Here is a 24,797-nt window from a genome sequence, read left to right as displayed (position 1 = left end):
GAAAAGAAAAAAAACTAGAAGAAAAAAGGAGCAAAATGAATGCAAGACGATACTCAAAATGATAATACTATTGAATTTAGTATTATATCATCATCTTCATCGTCGTTTTGGGATTCAACCACTATTGTTGATGAAAACAAAAATCTAAAACAAAAACCAAAATTTTGATACCATAATAGAGAAATATTTTTATATTATTGATGATTAAAATAATATATCTTAATATATAGTAAAATATTATAGGAATAATATATTTCTATATGCAAGTGTGTATAAAAAGAAAAAGAAAGAGTAGAGAAGGGGGAAAGGTAGGCATGAAAAAAGGAGAGATGTTGAAAGAAAACAAAGCATTGAGATTGGGATCATGGGAACATGTAACCGGCAAATCTAGCCTCGGTTCCTCCACTTGAGGTTTGTTTGGTTGGATTTCATTTTAATTTTAATTTTTTTTTCTATAATCTCATTTTTAAACTACGTACCAATCTTTTAAATAAAATTATCATTCAAAACAAATAAAACCCAAATCGTGAGCTGTTCTCTATAGGCCCAAGAAACCTTGAATGGGTCTAAAATTCTGCTTATATACATGGACTAATCCAAACTCTTAATCACAATATTTGGTTCCAACAAAAAAATTGAAGGCCCTGCCATAGAAATGCACTCATATATATATATATATAATTATTAATTAGAATATCATCCTAATATAAGTTATAATATTCATATATTTTATATATGTCTCGGCATCCTCAATCGGAACGCGGAAGACTCAAATGTTCAATTTGTTTGTCAAAGGATAATACGATAACTAAATTCTCCACACCAGATTCATAAAATTAATAGTTTTTTTAAAAAATAGCATAAAATTTTTATTTATATAAAGTGAAATGACCTCGTTCGGTTTTGGACAGAACGTATGGCAAGTAACAAGGCCCATGGGCCGAATAAATAATATTACAGTTCTTTTGATTTTGGTTTCATCTCATGAGAGAGAATACCATAATGAACCAAAAGGAATCTCTTAAATCAGTTTTGTTGGTATCAAATCGATTTTTACTTACATATTTTCATTGTCGTAAATAATTGCTTAAAATATTATAATATTACTGTGAAACTTTAATGTATTTGCAAAAGTTTTGCACAATTGAAAGATAGAAGAAAGTATAAGAGACAAAACAGGTCTTCATTTTCACGTATAATTTTCACTCTAGCGCTAAATTTTGTATGAGGGAAAGAAAAAAACACAAATCCGACCGAAGACAAACATTACACGCGCTTACGATTCGCGTAGCCTTTACTCACAACACCGTAATAATAACTATTACTATTGCTATAATTTTTACCGCTCCCTCTACAACTCTTACTCCGCAGTAAATACGACATAGCCCTCCACAACCAGATCTTCCTCCGCCGCGGCGACACGGCGGTCACGTGACCCGCATGTGACCTCGCCGCCGCAGTCAACGAAGTCTTCTTCACCAGCCCCCGAACATCGGGAGCCTTGTAGTTTCTGATCAACGGCCACTTTATCCCGTCGAAGAAGGGGTGACTTTTAATATCCTGCGCACCCCTCTCGCTCCCTAGCCTCTTCATCGGGTCCTTCGCCAGCAGCTTCTCTATCAAGTCCCTCGCCTCTTCCATCCCCGCATCCTCCGTCGCCGCCGAAGGAACCGCCGGGAAAACCGCATTTTTCGCCGGCGATGCTATGTTGCGCAGCGTGTGCTCTTTGGACCTGCCTTTAAACGGCGTCGTTCCGTACAACAGCTCGTAGAGGAAGATCCCGAAGGCCCACCAATCTACACCGCTTCCATGGCCGTTTCCGGAGACGAGCTCCGGCGCGAGATACTCGTGGGTTCCGACACAGGATCTCGAAAATGCCGTCACCGGCTCCGCCGCGAACTCCGACACTAACGCCTCCCTCTCCTCTGTTTCGTACCTCCGAGAACAGAGACAGCAACTCCTCTGTCTCCTCCGAGACGACGTCGCTCTCTGGATCCGGCGCGTACGGAAAGTGGGAACAACCTCGGATTTGAAACAGAGGTCGAAATCCGACAACATGATGTGCCCGTCTTCGCGGAGCAAGACGTTCTCCGGTTTCAGATCCCTGTAAACGATACCAAGCGCGTGAAGGTACTCGAGCGCGACGAGGACCTCCGCAGCGAAGAACCGGACTGGGTGAATCGGTAATCGGTTACCGGGTTGCTTGCGGAGCAAGGAATGGAGGTCGCCGTTGGGGCAGTAATCGATTAGCAGACACGTGTAGTGAGAGGCGTCGATTCGGGCGTAGAGCGTAGGAAGGAAAGGATGGTCGAGCAGGGAGAGGATCTCAGCCTCTGTCTGAACGTGGCCGAGCTTCTTCGCCGTGAGGGAATCGCGGTCGATGACCTTCAAGGCGAAACTGGTTTTGTTCGGACAGTCGCGGAGGTGGCAGAGGAAGACACGTCCGAGGTTGCCGGTACCGAGATGGCGGACGAGCTTCAGGTGACGGAGGTGAAGCCAGCCATCAGAGGAAAGGACAGAGGCGGCTCTGACGGCGATCCAGTGGGGGTCGGTTTTCCGGTGGTGGAGACCGGCAACAGAGGTGGAGACGGTGGTTGTGGCGGTGGAGAGCCTGTCGTTGAAGCTGAGTGTGAGGCTCGAGCGAGCGAGGCTCGAACGTGCACTCGAGGAGGCGAATGTACGGTCGGTGGCTGTCGATGTGAAGCTCAGATCGAGATCGGTGTTTTTCTTTTTTCCCTTTTTTTTTTTTTGTGTTTTTTTTTTTTTTTTTTTTTTTGTGTTCAGGAGTTGTAACTTGAGAGTTATTTATAAAGGGAGGAAGAGGGGAAGGGACGGCGAAGAATGATTAATTAATTAATTAATTAAATTAGTGATTAATGAAGACGGGAAGGTGATGTTTGGGTTTGTGGGTTGACTTGTGTGATGTGGAAAAGTCTGGGAAGAGACAAGCAAATGTGATGGGTTTCAACTTTGACCTTAATGGCCCATTTATTTGATTAATTAAGTTTCCGATATTTAATTAAATCACTGAATTATCGTTAATGTTGGCTTGTGCAGGCACATGGCCGTCTTTCCATCAACAGTTAACAAATTATTTTTCATTATCCAAATAATGTCCTTTTTGTCAATAACAATTAACAATAATTCGTAAAGAAATTAATGAATCATCAAGTAGTTTCCTCCTAACTAATAAAATATTTGGAATTTGGAGTTTGAGTCGCTCTCTTCGCAATCAAAGTTTGTATTTTTATTTTACTTATGTTAATATTGTTAACTGTAATAAATATAAATAGGAGAGAGCAAGGACGCGTCTGTCTGCATGGGATGCTTCACGAGTATGGATCCAGAGGTCATTAAAAAAATACAGCAATAAATTAATTATGTAAAATTAATTTTAAAACATTATATAATTACTAAAACTAGTGATGAAAGTGAGAAAACATTAATGAGGCAATAACGGCTTGTCGGCTGTAACTTACATAAGTGGATATCCGTATAAGGTTATCTTACACCTTACGTGTACATTCATTAACCCCGTTAAATAATTTGCTAATCCATTCTTTTGCTTTATTGATTCGATTAACCTTGTAATGGAATTTATATTTATAATATAAATAAAAATCCCAAAAAAAAATAAAATCACAATAATATAAAAATCAACTCTAAAATTTTCATATTCTCTAATTATTATTATGATGATATAAAATAAAGTTGTCCAACAATAAATACAATTATAATAAGCATCATTATTGATACTAACTATACTAAAAAAAATATGCATAAAAGTCAGGGTTTTACATTACTATAAACCGGGTGCGAGAGGGAATATTACTCAAATAACCCACTTGGGTCGCAGCAATTTCAGTGTACACCACCGAAAAAAAAAAAAAAATTTGCGACCTTATTACGACTAATATATAACTAATATACAACTTATTACGACTAATAAACTACTCTTATTTTAGTTGTATATTAGTTATATATTAGTCGTAATAAGGTCGCAAATTTTTATTTTTTTTTCGGTGGTGTACCCTGAAATTGCTGCGACCCAAGTGGGTTATTAGGGTTAAAACCCCGGTGCGAGATCCATTTAAACCACTAACAATTGGTTGGTTAAAAAAATATTTAAAATTATGAGATTGGAGGGTGATAGTCAAACGAGGCTTGAGAAGAAAATGACGTGAGCATTTATGCATGCATGCAGTTAACTACAGCTACCACTGGTCGGTCCACAGCTATCTATATTCACCACTTATAGGCTCTCTACTTATATAATTATTAATGATGATGATGGCAGTTCGATCTCATGATGATAATTTTTTTTAATTACCACGATCGTACTTCGTGGTATGATGATGATGATGATGATGATGAATATAGACTGTAGCATTCTTCATCACCCATCATCAACTATTCGTCAATTTAATTTATACATATAATAATGTTTTTAAAAGAATATTCTTATCTTATAAACAAGCACAACAATCATTTTCTTGAATCCAATTAAAAACCGCTCGTATTACGATTACCACAAGAACATAAATATATTATCATACATATAATCATATGTCTATGTGAATAAAAGTGTATATGAATGCGTAAACATCAGTCGCAATACATTATCGAAGTCATTAATTTTCATAATGACCTAATTAATTAGTGTCGCTGTTCTTGATATTTATCTCATTTTGAAATTACTTTGTTTAAAAAGAGAAATACAATGAACACGATGAATGCTCGAGATATGTTTATTTTTTCTTTTGGCAGTTGCATTAAATTCACATGTACTAATGCTTCAGAACTTTCGTTGACCGGATCCACATTTATTTTCTGGAGAAAACACGTATTCATTCGTAGGAAAAATATTCGAAATTGAAATCGAAAAGTTCATGAAAACAGCTCATGACATATTAACATATATATATATATATATATATATTATATAACTACGTTAAATTTTATTCCAAGTAAATATATTTTTAGACAAAAATCCCGAAAAGGTAAACTAATAAGAATCGAGAAATATCAAGTTCGAGCTAACGTTTATATTTTTACGAATTTAAAAATAAGACTAAAAATGATAATTACTCAAATGATTCAATGTTTTTTTTTTTTGGTAAAGGTAAATGTATTAATAGATCAAGTTTGTATACAAAACCGGTTGATCACCGGAACTAACCCAAAAGATAAGGATTCCATATCGCAAAATCAAAGACTACAAAAGTGAATCACCGTTTCAGAGAATTTGGATCGTAGATATAACCAGTAACCAATCATCCATCAAGCTCCAAGGGTGTGCCGACGTAGAGGATTTCCGCGAGAGAATAATGTCTCGAGCAAACCTGTCAAGAGTTAACCGAGTCTTTTCAGCAGGGGACGATTCGCCTTTGAAGATTCGAGCATTCCGTTCAGACCATATGAGATAGATGGCTACTTGAAGAATTAGCTTGGCAAATGATTCAATGTTGGCGTGGTTTTGAGGTTAAATGAATAGAAATTTCTGTAAAGACAAACTATTATTTAATTTATGTATATTTATCAAAAAATAAAGATATAAATAAGATATATAAGAAACGATATACACAAAATCTGGAAATTTTCTGAAGATATTTTGCGGAGATATATTAATATTTCGAAACCTGCCGTATCTGATCGTTGTTCGGACGTTGAATGAAACTAGATCCATGTGATGGGCCAATAGTAAGGCTTCTTACCTATGCGGGACCCACGTTCATCAAAAGTCATAATTTGTCTGCCACGTGGTAAACATGGGACCCACCTTTGTCGCTCACCTTCTACTGCTTGTATTAAAACTAATAGCGTCATTAGGCTTATTGCTATTGATTAATTATTCTGCAATAATAGTTCCCAGATACTTCCTATTTCCTAACCAAACATTATTTCTTGATGCCATTATTTTTTTTAATTATTAAATACATCATAATTATAAGCCTTTTGTTTTGCTCGTGATCAGGGTGATACATAGAACTGCTTATAAATAGCGTACACATATATGCTTGCCAATATGTACATAGATAGGTTATGTGTGTGTGTATATATATATATACTGTAATTTTAGGTTGGACTAAACGATTTTTGTCAAATATTTTGGGTTGATAGCAGATAACTGAATTATCAATTGATAAGATAATTCAATGGTTATCTTTTTATTTTCGGTAATTTAATTTAATATACTTGTTTAACTCTATTTTTATTTGAACAAATTTAGAATAAGTTCGAATTTTTTTGTTTTGTTTTTAGCCGAACAATTTGTTTGGTTGCTCGTATCTAAAAATGATATATATAACCAAGTGTGTGTGTGTGTATATATATGTGTGTGTGTGATGTATAATCAAAGTCAATTAATAAACGACATTAATTAGCAGGTATTCAATTAGTTCATCATATTATAATTATTTTATGCTTTTAGAGTTTAAGTTTATGTTGGAGGAAAAATGAAGAAACTCTATGACCAAAGAACAAAATTTGTTTTCTATTTTTTTTCTCTCGGTTTCTTACATACATATATACGAACTAATTATAGTAATAAAGTTGAAGTTGGGTTATAAAAAAAAAATACAAGTTGCGAAATCATGTGACATAATATATAAACCCAGGATCTCAAGGAAAACATGTGGATCTCCCACTAAGTATTGTGTTAACCCATAATTAAACACAATAATCACAAAATAATTAACCACATGGGTAATGGGTTAACACAAGGGTTCGTGCTATTAATGGGGTTTGATTAATTAACCACGTGGGTTAGCGCAGTGTTGGTTTCGTTACCATTTCATCGTATAATTGACAACGATATACGATCATTCGTAATATAATTTTTACATAGTTTTGTAAGTATTTTTATGTAGTATATACATACATTTATAATATATGGTTGATAATATTTTTTTGTTGTAAAGGTATCGTTGATAATAATTGCTTCCACGATGAAAACAAAACCAAAGGTGTGAGACCAACTATTTACATTGAGGAATATTTGGGATTATTAAATTTCAAGTTGGAAATCCAAGCTGGATCATAAGTGGAAAACATTATTTGAAGAATGTGACCCTTCATGTGATGGGTCGTCCGTTGCATGTAGGTACAACCGAAAATAGAAAATTCCACATCTTTTTCATTAGATCATATATGTATATCCACCATGCAATCTATATATTACGCACATGTACATACATATATGTATTAATGTACATGATACATGCCGACAAAAGATTCACATTGTCTTTTTAACGCTAAAACTTTGATATATATATATACATATACAGACAACAAGAAGATACATATATTCTATAATATTCGAAAGTAATGTATGAAAAAATTTCAAATATATGAAATCCTCAGAATTCAACAACTGCTAATCGGTTATAAACTTCCAAATCTTATTTCTTTGTTTTTTTTTATAACCTCGAAAATCAATAATGAAATAGAAAGATCAAACCGTGAAAGAACTAATAATACATATATTTAGTTAAGATCTTTACGTTATATTTTGTTATAAATGTATAAAGACTCTAATCATATTGTAAAACTTACTAAATCGCATTAATATCTTATATTTTATGGGAAACTAAATATTGTACCGTTGATCATATTTACTTTCCTTTAACTATCAGAATGTTCACCGAGAGGTGCATGTATATCTAATGATTTCATCTCGAGGTGCATTGCATCTTTTGCAAATAACTCTTCGCTAATACTCCAATTTAAATTAATTATATTAATTTTGGGAAGTCCTAAGCCTAAACACCACATTTGTGGGGTCAGTCCAAAGCAGTTTCAACAGCTTTTGACATAATCACATGTCTTACAGTGTCATTGAAATAAAAACACAACGGAAACTCCTAATCATTATCTTGGAGCCCACAAAAGCTTATATAAACATACCATATGGGTTCAAATACATGGAACAAAACCCACATTTTGTTTCAATGATTAATTATTTCTATAACTGCAATTAAAAAAATAAATATTCAAACAGCCGTTTTATCTTCAGGAATTAATAGACTTGTTCTTTGTTAGTGACCCTACTACCAACTCCAATCTGAGAAATATAAAACTCTGGGGACCAGAAATGCAACATATTATTTTATAATGTGATATAATATTATATTTGAAACTATATAATTTTTGTGAGAGGAAAAATATTTAAAAAAAAATTGTAGGTGTATGTATTTAACATCAGACAGTATTTTTTTTTTTTTTTTACATTTTAGAAACTGTTGGAAACAAAAGCATTTCATATATAACTAAATATTAGAGATCAATGGAGCAATATAAGAAACTCAATCTTCATATGATATTTAACCAAACACTATATTGTATTTTTATTATTCAAATTAAATATAGCATTTGTAATTGTACAACCTTTATTCTGGATGAAAAATGTTATTTTTGGCGGGAAAGATACTACTATTTTGTTAAGCGGCCCAAAATCAGTTAGTTGGGTTCCGTTCATGGCCCTCTTATATTATTAATGGGCCTTTTGTACATGTTAGGCCCGTTAGCCATAAAAAACCTAAATGATATGGCTTGTGTATAATTATCAATGTCTAATTGTTTGGGTTATTTTCTCAATTAATTAATAATATCGGGGTTGAAATTTAATGGCTCAAAAGTCCAAACCCGAGTGGCTATTATATCAAACCCCCGTCCCTCTCTTTCCTCTCTGTCTCTTTCGAATTTTCTCAAAAGCCCTAACTCCTGCGCAACACCGATTTTATTTTGTAAGTTCGGATTCGGCAATCTCCGTATTCTATCCTTTTGATGTTTCAGTGAACAAGAATCTCGTACCGTGTCTTTCTTTTTCCTTCGCGTTTTGGGTCGCTTGGAAAATCCTGATCGATTTCTGTTCTCGTTGATTGATGACCTAGATTTGGGTAGCATGGATCCACAGCCCGAACCCGTTACGTACATCTGCGGAGGTGAGCTCGATTCGATTCTTCCGCTGGAAGCTTTTGACAAAGCTCAAACCTCTTTGTTGAGTATTGGGACCTTAACACTGTGGAGACAATGTGGAAGATTGTGTTTTTGCATAAGTTTGAGGTTTTCTGTGTTCATAGCGTTTGTTTGGTGAATTGGGTAGTGAGTTTATTGGCTAAATTTGTGGCTTCTTATGAGAAATCAATGGAAGGGCTCTACTGTTTGTACATAAAGGCCTCACCTTTTTCTGAGTCGTATGTTGTTTTGTGTTTTGCAGACTGTGGTCAGGAAAACACCTTGAAGACGGGGGATGTGATCCAATGCCGGGAGTGTGGGTATCGCATCCTGTACAAGAAGCGTACTCGTAGAAGTAAGTCATGCCAGCTCCTCGTTCTTGTTTTTGCAACTGTTGTCCTCTTATGATGCTATGAGATTTCTTGACCGTTCTTTGTCTTTGTGTTTAATGTCGTAATGATGCTGATGGTGTTTAGTTTCGGATTTGATCCTCTTTATCCACAGAACTGTTCTATGACAGCTTTGTTTTGAACTTATGCAAGTAGTTGGCGATTGTCAGTCTGTCTCCTTTTGAAAGCATACATGCTTGCTTGGTTCATCCGTTGCCATTGTCTGAGAAGAAACGGTTTGGCCCGAATCGTATACATTTGCCAACTCTGACGGTTTCTTAGCCGTATTTACATGTGTATATATGCTCATACAGTACAGTTTTATACCGAATTCTATACTTATCTGATATATCTGCATGCATCTGATAAGCCTGATATCTCTCCTCTTTCGTATTAACCCCCCCATTTCATTTATATGCAGTTGTCCAATACGAAGCTCGCTGAGAACAACCACTCCAAAAGGTTACTCAAAAGATGGGTGAAGACTTTTTTTTGTTCTTTTGTCGTCTTTGACCTATCTTTAAGACCGTCATCTGTTTCAGAAATCCTGTCTTGTCTTGGCATGAATTATAGCACAGAGAATTTCCAACTGCCTTCACATTGCTGCCACCAGTAGGCTGGTAGTTTTCCACACCATCTTTTTCCTTGTCCAAATTGTTCGTGCCGATGGTGTTCTGTCCGTTCCATCTGGACGGACCGTCCGTCCAGCACTATGACGAATGGTATGGTATGAGAGCAGATTCGGTCGCAGCACCTGAACACGACTCTCGAGACGAACGTCATCCACATGTACTTCACGTTCAGCCAACACACGAGTCTCGGTCATCTCCGTGACAAGGGCTCCAACGACTCACCCTAAACTCACACAACAGTAACATGTTCCTATGGACCGTATAGAGTTGATGTCAAATGAATCAAAAGTAACTTGTCCGAAATGAAAGAGATCAAACACTTCGACACAAGAAATAAATGAGTAAAAAAATTTAAAACGATAAGTAACTTGTATTTCAAGTCATCTGAGTTCTATTAAACCATCTCATCATCCTCGACCCCAAGTAGTTCAGAGGATGACCGTACATTTGTATTCTTCTAGATTTTAAGAATGACTAATCTTTTCTCAGGTACAAACACTTTGTCCTGTGAGAATACTCTTTTTTTTTTTAACGGATACAAATCACAAATGAACAATAAAATCATTACCTCGTAGGGGATGTTACATTATTATCTATTGGTTGTATCTGAAGATTGTGAAACCAATGGTATGGATTGACCTTCTTCCTCTGGAGATTCAGAAGGAACCCGAGATGCTTCCTTCTTCAACTTGTGGTTGTTGTACGCAGCTACACCCGCTATGGCTGCGTTCACACGATGTCACAATATGGTAAGCAACCTTACTTCGCTCTAGACGTTATTCATCCAATGGCCTAGCCCTACATGTTTGTTCCTACATTTGAATAGAAGATAATCTTTTGTAAGTTAAGGGTACTTACCAATGGCGTAACCGAAAAGATTGATGATGGTGAGTTTTGTGTCGGCGAATAGAAGAGCTGACACCAAGACAACCACCCAATCCTTGACCACACCAGCGACCCGTATAGTGAGAGCACTCGTGTGAGAAATGACGAGGAAGACCGACAAGTTGAGAGCAAATGTACAAAGAGAATTAAGTGTCAGCACTAGAGGTTGAAAGTTCCATGTTCCATTGGCTTCCATCTTCGATTTCTCCAGAAATATCCATGGTATGAACAAGCAAAGCGCACTGTTTTTCAAAACACATGAATACGGTAAAACTTTGGGATTATAAAACTTAAACGAGATGGGTTCTTCATTTTCACGCACCTGCAGGGGCTCACATAGTACATTAGTGATATTGGGTTTAGTTTGATGCCCTTCCTCTTGACCAGAATTTCCATGAAGATTAGCCTCAGGGCTTCTCCGACAACACCACCCATTTGGTAAACCACTCCAATCCAGCTGATGTTGATTTCCCCATAAGAGGCTACTAGAACACCGAAACTTATAACTGACATTATCAAAAGCATTCTGCAGCTCATTACTTCAAGCCCCACAGCTACTCCAAGAACAAACACAGCAACAGGCACTGCAAATATGAATTAAGATTTCATTAGGATTCGCATTGCAGTTCAAAATATAGCATTGAGACCTGAGAAGAAAGGGAACTCAACAATCTTACTGATAGCCTTCAACATTTGAGCAAAGGCAACGGATATGTACAGATAGGCAGTGTTTCCCAACCAGAGAGTCATTGCAAACATTGCACCTATTGGAATAACTGATGTAACATATCTGAGTACATAAAGTGAAACAACTTTTAGATAAAGATACTTTCAACTCAACAATCAAAATGTTTATGAAGTTTCTTTCTTCCTTACATTTCTAGTGTCATTCCTTCCTCAACCTTCATGATCTTTGAGAAGAAGCAAACAAAGAAAAGGAAAATTTAGAATCTTCAAATGATTATTTAAGTGCAAATAGATAGAAAGGTCATCGCCAATGTGATACCTTGAAGACTTTGGTGATGAGAAAGCACAGCACCGAGGAAAAGACCATATGGAGTAAAGTAAGTCCAAGCGGATAAGGGAAGTTTATTTCTTTAGATGACAAAACCCACTGCCGTCGAGGATGTAAAAAATGAGAACATCAGTTGTCAAAAGCAAAATGTAAAAATTGCGAACAATGTCAAAGACAAGAAACCGAATAATCCAATAACCCTCAAACTAGGAATTAAAGTAAGTTTAACAAATTAGAAACCAAAACAAGAATTTCCAGAGCAGTAATAAGCCGGCATAATTGCTCTCACCAATAAGCTGAGCTAAAATGTAATAATTGTCTACTGTGTGGAATGATCATTCTCTGTTAAAAGAAGTTCCCAACAATACGGCTACAACTACGCTATACCCAAAAAAATAATGGATCAATGCATGATCAAGTGTGAAACCTCTTGCACTGGGTTCAGAAAGAAAATGCAGCTTCTTTCGGACACATTACATGCTTTCATCATAATCTGTATGATTGTATCAAGGATCTTTAACCAATCTTGTCCCTTACAGTATATAGAATGTTGAATTCCCTAAGCTATTCGTTGAAATATCAACTCTGTTAGTCAAGTTACCGGAAATAAACAACGTCAGAAACTGAAGCAGCCGCGAATAGAACCAAAGAGCTGGTCTCAAGTTCTCTATAAACATATCATTCTCCATAACATGAACTCTTCAATGCGTAACCCATATCCACCGGTAGCCAAAACCAAACGAAAACTAGCGATCGGTTCCAGGATCGAAATCAAAATAAGGAAATGATAATCTCGAGGACAACAAATCGCGATAAAAACAACAGATCCAGGAACAACACAAGGAGAAAAAGAAACAAGTTAAACCTTATTGAAGAAGATCTGACCGCTAGAGAGGGCGATGTAGAGAAGAATGTAAGCGTAGGTCACGAACTCCTCTCTGAGGAAGCCTCTGCTCCGATCCGCCATTGAATTTGAACACTGGGATCTCCGATTGCCAAAAAGAAAACGTGTCTGTATATATAAATATATTCTTGCGATGCTAATTTTTCTCCTTCGCCGTCGTCGTCGTCAGTGAGAATTCCACTTTCCCGTTTACCTGAGCAAAGTGCAACCGGTGGGATGACAAGGAAAACAGATCAGTGGGTCCCACTTTGAAAATCTTCGTGATGGGCTTTCCGGGTCGGGTATTCGGGTCGTCTCGAGTTTATGGGGTTTTACTCCCCACAAGAAGAGTTAAGCCCAAAAAGAGCCCCCCGAGTTTATGGGCTTTTATCTTCTTCTTTTCAACGGCAATTCTGGTGAGAAGAGAAACTAAACGATAGATTCTTGATTATTAACAAGTAAAAAATGATAATTGTTTAATAGTTGCTTGCACGACTGCACCAACACATTGTATGTACAAGTCTCAATCCTTTGGAACCAATGTATTCAAAGGCCTCCGGTATATTTTGTACATCGGGCTTCTTGACAAAATCCTGCAGATGGGAATGAACTTGAGCTGTCCATGGCGTTCTCGTGGTTGTAGATCTCTCAAAGAAACCACCCGCAAACACATTGTCTCCGAACGGAAAGCTCCTCGTCCTGTATCCAGGTCGCAGAAGAGAGAAACACAGAGATCAAACAGATTCCTGATTCGTTCGTCAAGACTTGTTTCTCCCCATGTTAGAGATTCTGTTCATTTTCTCCTCATAAAACAATCACGAAGATTGAGGATTTTCTCTAATCCAGTCTACTCCGGAACAATCGCATGTTTTCTCAACTTCAGTTTCGTGCAAACATTGTTATAAACCGAACGTGCAAAATCTTAGAATCTGAGGCTTTTGTGCTCGAAACACAGACAAATTCAGCAACTCCCGAATCAATACTGCAGAAGAAGGATCACGTTCTCCATTTCAACAAATCTTCGTATACAAAAGAAGATGAAAAGATCGCCAAATCCGAGCACGAGAACTAACCATTACAGAAAAATTCCTCATCTAATATGGCTAATACGACCAAAAGTCAGGTCCACCGGGCTTCTTCACAAGGATCCGATTGTACTCCGGCCTAGACGTCTGCAAAAAGCCAGCGAAATCTTTTAGAAAAGCTACAAAAGAAGCCGATCCGGCGTAAATCGAAAGAATAAGAAGAAATCGCATAGGATTCCAGTGACAAAATCACCAGATCTTTGAAGATGAGGAAAGTTATTATGATGAAAAGGATGAAGAGGATCTCGAACTCAGCCAAACGGAAGACAGCGAACACTGAGTCAACGAACCGAGTCAGAAGCGAGTCGTCCCTCCTCCTCCCGATCCGATTCGTTCCAGCTCGCCGTCCTATCATTCTCGCGGAAAAAGCAGTTGGAAACTTTACTCTCCTTCCTTGAGCCTTTCCGAGAAAATTCTTTCGGAAGGAGCTCAGAGGCCACTTAAAAGTCTAATGGGCCTTGTTATCGTCAAAGCCCAATGATATCTGTGACTCTAAAAACGACACGTTGTTCACGGAGGTGAAGCACAAACGACGCGACGTTTTAAAACTCCGTTAATAAGATCATAATCACCGTAATTATGTTGATGATTATAGTTACTTAGTTAGTGGAAAATTATAAATAAATATCTAAATAGAAAATATTAACTTATTTTTTATTAATGTGTAAGTTATCATGTTAATAGATATAGCTGGAAAAAAATCAAAAGAAAAACATGGACAAATGACAAATGTAACGCTAACGAAAGTTGCGAAGAAAACCGACAGGTGTTTTAGCGGATTAAAACGGCGGGAAGTTGGTTTGCCAATCACTAGAACGGTGAAACGTCATCGAACACCTCTGCTCAGAGACCGAGCAACCGGAGAAATTCAAATATGGGAATATATCTTCAGTGCATAAGGTTATTTGCTGCATCTCAGCGATTCTCCTGATCCAGCCATGGAAATTATCTGCGGTTCTGGAATAATTTCGAAATGGGTTTTTAGCCCTTTTTCCGAATTTCGACAGGTTATTCATGGTTGATAATCACTCTGTGCCTTGTCGGTGGGGAAAATTTTTTTCCCGGAATTGGCATTGAAGAATCTGATAGGGCTCCATGAATGGTCGGAAGCTTTTCTCTCTTCTACCTTGCAGACAACAGGGTATGCTTTCTCCTCGCTCCATGTTCTTTCGTCTCGAATTCGCCTCAATTTAGTTAGTTTTGATTTGTCATATCGAGTACTGGAGCTTGTTTGTAACTAAGCGATACTGGAAACGTTCGACATGGAATCTAGAGTTTGAAATTCATTGTTGAATACAAAATTAAGAGTCGAATCTGATGTTGCCTAAAACCTAGAATTCGTCGCCTTCGGTGTTAAGATCTTTGGTGAAATTGAAACCCAATTTCCCAGAACTCCTAACAACACGAACCGAAACAGAAAACAAGAAGAACGCAGCGATATAACGAGTTCAGATCTACTCGATGTGAGTAGTCCTACGTCTCGAACCAGGGCTTTGCTAACCCCGAGCTAGAATCCACTAAGAACTGTTCTTGAGAGAGAGATTACAGCAAAATGAGCAAGAAGCAGAAAAATACACCAATTGTTGAAGAAGAAGGTAATCCCTGGGTTTTTTTATAGAAACCCAAGTTGCTAACGGATTCAACAACTTTTCCCAGCTGATCTTATCCATTTGCCTTTAAGCCCTTGTGTTATTAAAACTGTGCTCAAACCCTCTGTATCGTCCCGTGTCTTCAAATTTTCCGAAGAACCTCTGACTCTTACAGAGTCTTACTCAACCTCTTCCTTCAGTCCGAGAAATACACGTCAACCAGCAACAAACTCCACCTTTGACTTGTGTTTCTCTCTCGCCCTCTTCTTCTTTCTTCCTCTCCTTTAGTTCTATCCTTATGGATCTGCTCGCAAAACCCTGGTCGCCCCTCTGATCTAATGTTGATCAGAAAGGCCAAGCAAAGCTAAAGCTTGCTTGAACTTCAACACTGGTACCACTTTAGTTAAGATATCAGCTGGATTCACTGCAGTTGGTATCTTCACTATGTTGAGCTGCCCCTGAGATACAATATCTCTAATAAAATGAAGTCTGACATCGATGTGCTTAGTCCTCTCATGATAAACACCATTTCGTGCAAGACATATAGCACTTTGAGAGTCGCAATGAATCTTAACAGGTTCTTGGTTGAATCCCAGGTCTTGAAGAAGACCTTTCAACCATAATCCTTCCTTTGTTGCTTCTGTCAAAGCCATATATTCCGCTTCTGTGGTAGAAAGCGCCACTACATGCTGTAAGTTCGATTTCCAGCTCACCGTGTTTCCACCCACTGTGAATGCATATCCTGTAACTGACCTTCTTTTGTCGAGGTCTGTAGCATAGTCCGCATCGCAGTAGCCTTCTACTTGGAGATGTTCGTCCCTTGTATATATCAATTTCAGCCCTGTAGTTCCTTTGATGTACTTCAGAATCCATTTAACTCCAGTCCAATGTTCTTTATTTGGGTTGCTCATAAACCTGCTAACAACGCCAATTCCATATGCCAGGTCTGGTCTAGATCCTATCATGACATACATTATGCTACCAACAGCACTTGAATATGGGATCTCGTCCATTTCATTGCTTTGTTGATCCTTTTCAGATGATTTCAACTTGAAGTGAGCTCCGAGAGGTGTGTTTACAGTCTTAGCCTCACTCATGTTGAAACATGTGAGAACCTTTTTCAAGTATTCTTCCTGTGACAATGTCAGGATTCCTCTGTTCCTATCTCTTTCAATAACCATGCCAAGAATCTTCTTAGCATTTCCCAGATCCTTCATGTCAAACTCGCTTCCGAGAATCTGCTTTAGTTTCTGTACTTCTGTTTTATCTCTTGAAGCTACTAACATGTCATCGACATATAGCAACAGATAAGTCCATGTCCCACTTTCTGACCTCCTGTGGTACACACACGCATCATATTTACTCCTATGATAGCCCTTCATGGTTATGAACTCATCAAATCTCCTGTTCCACTGTCTTGGAGATTGCTTCAAGCCATATAAAGATCTTTCCAATTTGCAGACCAATTTCTCTGAACCCCTCTGTATGTATCCTTCTGGTTGGGACATATATATTTCTTCATCAAGTGTTCCATGCAAAAAGGCGGTCTTCACATCTAGTTGTTCCAACTCCATGTCCTGAGATGCCACGACTGATAGTAGAACTCTTATTGATACATGCTTGACTACGGGAGAGAAGATTTCTTGGTAATCCACCCCTTCCTTTTGAGAGTACCCTTTCGCCACTAGTCTAGCTTTGAACCTTGGTTGTTCCACTCCTGGTATTCCTGGCTTTCTCTTGTAGACCCATTTGCATCCTATTTCTTTCTTGTCTTTTGGTTTTTCTGTCAGAATCCAAGTCTTGTTCTTCCTGAGTGATTCCATTTCTTCATTCATTGCAGCCTTCCATTTCTGCCAATCTCGGCTTCTCCTTGCTTCAGCATATGTTCTTGGTTCCTCAATTTCCATAATCTCAGCTGATGTCAAGGCAAATGCTACAACATCTTTATTTTCGGTGTCATCTCTATATCTTGCAGGTGGGACTATGTCTCTTCTTTGTCTGTCACGGGCCAGCTGGTAATCTGTCAGATTTTGTTGATCTCCTGGGGATTCATCTGATGAATCTTCTTCCTCACTTTGGTTTCCTTGAATAGTTCTGTCTGATTCCCCAGGTTGTGTTGAGTCTTCTGTTCTTTGGTCAGCTCCACCTTGCCCCAAGCTTTCTGTGTCCCTTTGATTCTGATCGAGATTCATATGAACAGCTATCTGTTCTTTTCTGGATGCTTGAGGTGATTCCCTTGATTCTGTTCTGCAATTTGGTATTTCCTTATATATCACATCTTCTCTGAAAACCACATCCCTGCTTATACAGCATTTTCTGTCTTCTAGAAGCCATATTCTGTATCCTTTCACTCCTTTTGGATACCCGAGAAATACTCCCTTTTTGGACCTTGGCTCCAGCTTTCCTTGGTTTGAATGAACATAAACCAAGCATCCAAATCTCCTCAAGTAGTGATACTTTGTATCTCTGCCTGTCCAGATTTGTTCTGGAATGTTAAACTCCAGTGCACTCGATGGTGATCTGTTAATGAGATGCACTGCTGTCGAAGTTGCTTCTGCCCAAAAATGTTGCTCAAGACCTGTTTCACTCAAAAAACATCTCACCTTATTCATTATTGTTCTGTTCATTCTTTCCGCTACTCCATTCTGTTGAGGAGTGTAAGTGCATGTCTTGTGTCTTTCTATTCCAGAAGTCTTGCATAGGTTGTCAAACTGGGAATTACAGAACTCGAGTCCATTGTCCGTCCTCAAGAACTTAATTCTCCTACCTGTCTGATTCTCAACCAAAGTTTTCCATTCACAAAAACTCGAGAATGCATTATCTTTTGTTTTCATGAAGTAAACCCAAGTCTTTCTAGAATAATCATCTATCATAGATAGAAAGTATTGAGATTTAGAGAGTGAAGGGGTTACTGTAGGTGCTCCCCATAGGTCTGAGTGTATGTAATCCAGCTTCCCTTTTGTTGTATGTTTCCCTTTGTCGAAGCTCAGTTTATGTGCTTTACCTAAAACACATATTTCACAAAATTTCATTTTGTCAGGGTAAACATTTTTCAGGAGGTTTTTCTTTACCATTAACTCCAGTCCTTTGGAGCTTATATGCCCCATTCTTTGGTGCCACAGTTCAGTCTCGTCTTGCTCAGCTTTGTTGCTTTGAGCTTCTCCTATGACAGTCTCCCCTTGTAGAACGTATAGTCCTCTTTCAAGTGATGCTGTCATAACGACCAGTGATCCTTTGATAACCTTGAGTTTTCCTCCTTGAGATTTGAAGCTGTAGCCCTGCACATCTAGAGAACCCAGTGAGATAAGATTTCTTTTAAGATCTGGTATGTACCTTACCTGATCAAGTTTGATGTATGTTCCATCCATGTTCTTGACGTTTATGGATCCCATTCCATAAACTTCACAAGTCATGTTGTTTCCCATCAGCACTTTCCCACTCCTTTGCATCTTCAAGTCTTCGAACCAATCCTCTCTAGGTGTCATGTGATATGTGCACCCAGAATCCAAGATCCATTGATCCTTAGGATCTTGTTCAGATATGCTCAGGGCCTCTGTTTCCAGGACTGATTCTGTCACTGCTGCTGCTTCACCTGACACAATGCCTCGTTCTTCTAGATGCTTCTTTCGAGATCTACAATCTCTCTTAAAATGTCCCTCCTTCCCGCAGAACCAGCAGCCTGATTCTGTCTTTCCTTTTGATTTTGATCTTGATTTTTTTCTGTTCTTCCCTCCGGAATTATCCCTTTTTTCAGGTCTACCTCGTACTAGTAGACCTTCTCCTGTATTCTTATTCCCTTTTGCTGCAAGTTCCAGTTCTTTGGAATATGCTGCACTAGTTATCTCATCAAAAGTGATTGTCTCTCTTCTGCTATACTTGAGGGTGTCCTTAAGTTGGTCATATTGATCCGGGAGTGAGTTGAGGAGTATGATTACCTGATCCTCTTCAGGAACCTCAATCTTGAGGTTTGCAAGATCATTGACTAACTTTTTGAGAACATCCACATTGTCTTCAATGGACTTTGTTGCATCCATTCTGAATCCAATAAGCCTTTGTTTCAGGTACATTTTGTTTGGTAGGGACTTGTGCAAGAATTCATCTTCAAGTGCCTTCCAAATTCCAGCTGCCGTTTGTTCATGTCTGACCTTTCTCATGATTGCGTCTGACAAACTCAGTAGGATCAGATTCCTGACCCTTCGACTACGCTCGTACCTGGTTTCCTGAAAATCACTTTGATTCCTTTTGCATGTAACAACCTCTCCTCCTTTTTCAGTCTTGACCCCCTTTTCTTCGAGATCTGATTCTTGTTCCTGTGATTCTTCCTTGAGTTCTTTCAAGTCGTAATCCGCTCTGAGGACATCTGAGAGTCTCATGATCTCCAGGCTCGCAAGAACTTTGTCTTTCCATAGAGAGAAGTCACCCTTCCCATCATATTTCTCCACCTCGAGCTTACACGCCAGCATCTTTCCTGAGTGTTCAAAGAAAGCAACAAACAAAGGAAAAAAATCCGATCTCAATTATCTTCTCAGAATTTCAGAGTTACCTGTCGATTCTTGAGCGTTTTTCTTCCCAGCCTCGAACCTTGGCTCTGATACCAATTGATGTTGCCTAAAACCTAGAATTCGTCGCCTTCGGTGTTAAGATCTTTGGTGAAATTGAAACCCAATTTCCCAGAACTCCTAACAACACGAACCGAAACAGAAAACAAGAAGAACGCAGCGATATAACGAGTTCAGATCTACTCGATGTGAGTAGTCCTACGTCTCGAACCAGGGCTTTGCTAACCCCGAGCTAGAATCCACTAAGAACTGTTCTTGAGAGAGAGATTACAGCAAAATGAGCAAGAAGCAGAAAAATACACCAATTGTTGAAGAAGAAGGTAATCCCTGGGTTTTTTATAGAAACCCAGGTTGCTAACGGATTCAACAACTTTTCCCAGCTGATCTTATCCATTTGCCTTTAAGCCCTTGTGTTATTAAAACTGTGCTCAAACCCTCTGTATCGTCCCGTGTCTTCAAATTTTCCGAAGAACCTCTGACTCTTACAGAGTCTTACTCAACCTCTTCCTTCAGTCCGAGAAATACACGTCAACCAGCAACAGAATCAGTTTCAGTTTACTTTTCTTCAGCGTCCTTTCACATCTTGCTCTGTAGATATGTTGCTTAATGGGCTGATCATATTTTTGTTTATGGCCACAGATTTTGCTTCTTCGTTGTTCATCAATAAACCCGATTTGTCAAATCTTTTAGCACAATGATATGTCCTGAATTCCTCTAACGTCCATTTCGTTTGGGCGATGCTGTGATTGCTGATACGATTTTATTGGTCTATGAACATGAAATCTTATGTCTGTAGGGCCTATATGATCATTTGGATGTGAGCATACATTTCATTCTTAAAGTTCAATCCTTTTCAACTGATTTGTGGTCAATTACCGTCTTTGTTGGAGCTGGAGGCTATACGTGGTGAGTTAGTTCTTCATAGATTCACCGATTCTTATCTCACGAACTTATGAATCAGGATAGAAACTATGGCCATTGTTGAAGAGAGAACCCTAGGAATAGCTTTGTTGTGTGTTCTTTTGAGTATAGTTTGAGATTTGCTTATGTGCGTGTGCCTTGATTCCTCTGGATTCGAGTTTTCCTTTTCGACGAGTTCAAGGTTTTGAACATGGCTTGTGCTAGGAAATGACCCTGAATCTCAAAAGTGGTGGAAGTATAATAAATACATACCTTTTGGATGTTTGTTGTCAAATAAGTTATTGCAAGACAATAAAAGTTTATAGAGAAAACTGGTCAAGCAGGAGTCATTTCATTGTATATGCAGGAGATTGGTTCTCTATCCAGCAGGAAACCCCGAAGTAAACTCCCGAGGAAAATGAAACAACCGAGCAACGGGGCTCGGCTAGATTCTGTGTACCATTGGAGCAGAAGTTTTTTTTTGGTAAATCAAAAGAGGAAATGCAGAAAATGATTAGTTTATCATTGAGCAGAAACTTCAATCATATGAACTTCTCTTGGATAGTCAAAAATTTCTCAAAGGCTATCATCCAATTTGCCTGCAGCTCTGAAAATTCCAAAGTTAACGACTTTGAATGGTGTAAATCATGCCCGAATCTTTTTCATATTAACCAGAATTACCATTTCGGTTATGATGTTGTGAAAGTTGTAATTTTTCTTCTGCTTGTTTTCTGGCAGGATTATAACAGCCTTCAGCGTATTTGCTGTTAATTCCTCACCATGACCATTATGGGCCCTGGAATTCACTCGGGCAACTCGGTATCCCTCTGCTTGTTGGAAAACCGATACAGACTGGACCGGTATGTTGGAAAACCGCCATCCAACCCAACCTAACCGGATGAGGGAAAACCGTCGTTTTCAGACCATCAAAGAGATTGGAAGGTAAAGGAGAGAATGTTGAGAAAGATATGTATGCATTCTTATTGTTGGTGTCTTTACGTTGACGGGCACGTGGGCATGTCATTCTCTTGCATACAAAGCCTCTAACACAACCAGAGTCTCATTCGGAGGATGATTTCGACGTTTCATCCTTTGGGGAAAATGATAAGGATGACAACGAAATTAAAAAAAAAAAAACGACCCAAAAAGAAAAGAGGGTTTCTCTTATCTCGAGCGGTCCATGATGGATCCAAACATGTTTTTGTCGTATTTCTTTGAAACAATAATATCATAACCGATATCTCACTAATCAGATTGTAAAATTGCTTAAGCCACATTAGCCACATTCATAAAGCTTGATAGTATAACTTAATGTTTTGTTGTTGGATTGAATGGAATGTTTTATGGGTAACTAAGAATCTCAACATGCGGTTTAAACTGAAAATCGCACCGAACATATTGCTATCTTCGTTTTGTATATCCGTTAAAATCATAAACTATGAATTTTAAAAAATAGATAATATATATATAATATTAGAATTTACATATTATTGTGTTTTTATTTTGTATTTTCGTATTATTTTTTGGAATTATTAAAAAAATTGCGGTGTAAAAACAGTTTACGTAGGACTATATAATCTTGGCAATTGTTGTGATTTATGATATGTCGTTTCATTTTGGTTTCCATGTTAATTGAATGTGGATGTGTGTGTATATGTATATGTATATGTATATGTATATGTACATGTATATGTGTTTACGTAGGTATGTATGTGGAGTGAAAATAAGATTTTGATGGGAGTTGAGTTCCCTATGTGTCTCACAAATGTCGGGTTTTTTATTTATCATTTTCTTAGAATTTATTCTACATGAACTATTTAAAAAATATATTTTTTTAAAAACTTTTAATGTATATATATGTAGTGTGATCTTCCAAAGTATTCAAAATCTATTTATAATCCTATTATATATATCGAACCGATGTGATATTTTGATGGAATTAAATTCTATTTTGGTTATTGAAATTTTTATTGTTAGATAAAAGTATCCAGCAAATTTTTTTTAAAAAAAAATGGTGGATATTATATAGTAGTATATATTATTGATGTAGAATATAAATAAAAGTAAAGGAGATATATCATTGGCTTACCCTAACGTGAAGGGTCAAGTTCTTACAAAAGAAAATGAAAATATATATATATATACATATTTATGATGTCGCGAGGAGGTGGAACAGCTTCAGCTGTTTAATGCTGTTCGTTGCTCCCATCATTTTACACGAAACTCAATAATTTGTTTTTTTTTTTTAATTTCTTGTACTGTGTATTTATTATTTTTCTTCCGAAAAAATATGTATATGTATCAATTTATTATTGGTGACAGTGAATAAGCAGTTTCATAACCCAAGTGTTTGGGAAAAATAAAGAATATTCTTTCATGTATGTATGTGTGTATATATATATATATCGAAAATAGCCGGATAGATTGATAACTGAAATCTAAAATATTTATTCATCATTTATAATTAGAAATGCTAAATCAATTTCATGTCAGCATGTGTATGTGTCGTATAAGTATTCTTAAATAAATATTGAAGATGAAATAAAATAAGATATCTTATATATATATATATATATGTACATGTTAGGTAAAAGTGGTATCCAAACTTATATGCAAACTAAAATTCGGATATTGATGTCTTTAAATGATATTTATCTATTATAGTGTGAACTCAAACAATATGCCGAAATAGTATATGCGTGTCATTCAAATAAATATGCAAAAAGTATTTGAGTATCAGTTATGGGTGCATTATTGGTTTTTATTATATGCTTTTTTGAAGCGTATGTTATACATCATCTTGTTCGTCATACTCCATCAATTTTGTATTTTAACAGAAACCGAAATATTCTAATACTATTTTTTTTTTATATTTGTGTTTTATCGTTTTTATCCACAAATAATGTTCCTCTTGCTTATAAATATATGAACACGTGCCCCCTCTCAAAAAGCCGTCATCGATTGGAGGCAAAAACTCCGTAATTCTTGGCCTTAATGCGCATCCAACATAAATTATTTTATACAAATAATAAATAAATAAAGTACGACAAAAAATGAAATATATAACTAAGTAATAACAAAAATACTATTACAATAATAATTAAGCTTCCAGCAACATCTCTTTTTTTTTGTAAAAATTTCTTTATACATAATATTTTGTGGGTATATATATATATGTGTGGGTGGACCCGTGTGTATTACGATGGGGTCCTTTACCTCTGTTGTTTCCATTTAAATTTTTTTACTATTTTATTTTATAAATTTATAATTTTTTAAATAAAATTATTAAATATCTTCATATTAAAATTATGTTTACCCTATTATATTTTTTTTGGTCCGAGTGTGTCTATATGTGTGTTTACATATGTTTATGATTTACGAAAGTATAAATGTAATTATTTCATATGGATTATTCTTTTTTGTCTGCAGTTCCAAATATAGTAACAGATGTAAAAGTTCAATAAAATAAAATAAAAAAAATGTTAGCTACTAGAACGTTGTATCTGCTTTAACGGGAAAAAATAAATAGTAAAAAAATAAATGGTTCCCATTTTTTTTATTGACCATTTTATTTTATATTTATTGTTCATAAAGAATTGTTTATTTGCGATCCTTTAGTTACATATTTTTTTTCAGTGCTCAGAGTAATGGCCATTGCATGTAACCCCATTCTTTCCCTCTTTGTGTTTGTGGTAATAATAATAATAATTGGGACAATATATACAATATCCAACAAGAAAATTTTAGTGGTATTTATAAAAAAAAATAGTGGTTTTTAAAAATAAAATAACAAGAGAGTTGAAAAATAAAAGGAAGACCCACCATATATGTAGATGCAAGTTGCATATATATATATATATATATATATATATATATATATATATATATTATTTGTATTGTATGGT

The 24,797-nt window shown here is 36.9% G+C and overlaps 4 protein-coding genes across 6 annotated transcripts; 1 reads left to right on the top strand and 3 right to left on the bottom strand.

Annotated features, from left to right (window-relative positions):
* Positions 1-1,166: 1,166 nt before the first annotated feature.
* On the bottom strand, positions 1,167-3,529 carry LOC104822765 (serine/threonine-protein kinase WAG1). The gene is made up of 2 exons (XM_010554112.1): positions 3,518-3,529; positions 1,167-2,736 (listed from the first exon to the last, which is right to left on the bottom strand). The coding sequence occupies exons 1-2, from the start codon at positions 3,527-3,529 to the stop codon at positions 1,267-1,269; spliced, it is 1,482 nt and encodes a 493-aa protein (XP_010552414.1). The 3' UTR covers positions 1,167-1,266.
* Positions 3,530-8,659: 5,130 nt separating this feature from the next.
* LOC104822608 (DNA-directed RNA polymerases II, IV and V subunit 12) lies at positions 8,660-9,982 on the top strand. The gene is made up of 4 exons (XM_019203580.1): positions 8,660-8,744; positions 8,892-8,942; positions 9,218-9,310; positions 9,766-9,982. The coding sequence occupies exons 2-4, from the start codon at positions 8,903-8,905 to the stop codon at positions 9,786-9,788; spliced, it is 156 nt and encodes a 51-aa protein (XP_019059125.1). The 5' UTR covers positions 8,660-8,744; positions 8,892-8,902; the 3' UTR covers positions 9,789-9,982.
* Positions 9,983-10,310: 328 nt separating this feature from the next.
* LOC104822607 (probable sugar phosphate/phosphate translocator At3g14410) lies at positions 10,311-12,983 on the bottom strand. The gene is made up of 7 exons (XM_010553876.2): positions 12,742-12,983; positions 11,868-11,975; positions 11,738-11,772; positions 11,539-11,651; positions 11,184-11,445; positions 10,835-11,103; positions 10,311-10,699 (listed from the first exon to the last, which is right to left on the bottom strand). The coding sequence occupies exons 1-7, from the start codon at positions 12,841-12,843 to the stop codon at positions 10,566-10,568; spliced, it is 1,023 nt and encodes a 340-aa protein (XP_010552178.1). The 5' UTR covers positions 12,844-12,983; the 3' UTR covers positions 10,311-10,565.
* Positions 12,984-13,206: 223 nt separating this feature from the next.
* Positions 13,207-14,256, bottom strand: LOC104822606. 3 transcript variants are annotated; one of them, XM_019203578.1, is made up of 3 exons: positions 14,038-14,256; positions 13,833-13,931; positions 13,207-13,458 (listed from the first exon to the last, which is right to left on the bottom strand). In XM_019203578.1, the coding sequence occupies exons 1-2, from the start codon at positions 14,197-14,199 to the stop codon at positions 13,863-13,865; spliced, it is 231 nt and encodes a 76-aa protein (XP_019059123.1). In that variant the 5' UTR covers positions 14,200-14,256; the 3' UTR covers positions 13,207-13,458; positions 13,833-13,862. The 3 variants fall into 3 exon arrangements, with proteins under 3 accessions (XP_019059123.1, XP_019059124.1, XP_019059122.1); XM_019203579.1 differs by lacking the exon at positions 13,207-13,458 and adding an exon at positions 13,466-13,741; XM_019203577.1 differs by lacking the exon at positions 13,207-13,458 and having other exon boundaries at positions 13,743-13,931; positions 14,038-14,254.
* Positions 14,257-24,797: the final 10,541 nt, after the last annotated feature.

Source organism: Tarenaya hassleriana, unplaced genomic scaffold (assembly GCF_000463585.1).
Source record: "Tarenaya hassleriana unplaced genomic scaffold, ASM46358v1 Cleome37, whole genome shotgun sequence".
NCBI lineage: Eukaryota > Viridiplantae > Streptophyta > Magnoliopsida > Brassicales > Cleomaceae > Tarenaya > Tarenaya hassleriana.
This window is presented reverse-complemented; position numbering and strand designations above follow the sequence as displayed.

Bases quoted from the DNA above. Each gene is read 5' to 3' on its own strand.
- LOC104822607 (XM_010553876.2), bottom strand. From the start codon at position 12,843: ATGGCGGATCGGAGCAGAGGCTTCCTCAGAGAGGAGTTCGTGACCTAC. The intron at 11,976-12,741 runs GTTTAACTTGTT...CCTCGACGGCAG, and splicing joins GTCAGATCTTCTTCAATAAG to TGGGTTTTGTCATCTAAAGA. The intron at 11,446-11,538 runs GTAAGATTGTTG...TCATATTTGCAG, and splicing joins TCAAATGTTGAAGGCTATCA to TGCCTGTTGCTGTGTTTGTT.
- LOC104822608 (XM_019203580.1), top strand. From the start codon at position 8,903: ATGGATCCACAGCCCGAACCCGTTACGTACATCTGCGGAG. The intron at 8,943-9,217 runs GTGAGCTCGATT...TGTGTTTTGCAG, and splicing joins CGTTACGTACATCTGCGGAG to ACTGTGGTCAGGAAAACACC. The intron at 9,311-9,765 runs GTAAGTCATGCC...ATTTATATGCAG, and splicing joins CAAGAAGCGTACTCGTAGAA to TTGTCCAATACGAAGCTCGC.
- LOC104822606 (XM_019203578.1), bottom strand. From the start codon at position 14,199: ATGATAGGACGGCGAGCTGGAACGAATCGGATCGGGAGGAGGAGGGAC. The intron at 13,932-14,037 runs GTGATTTTGTCA...GGCTTTTTGCAG, and splicing joins TCCTCATCTTCAAAGATCTG to ACGTCTAGGCCGGAGTACAA.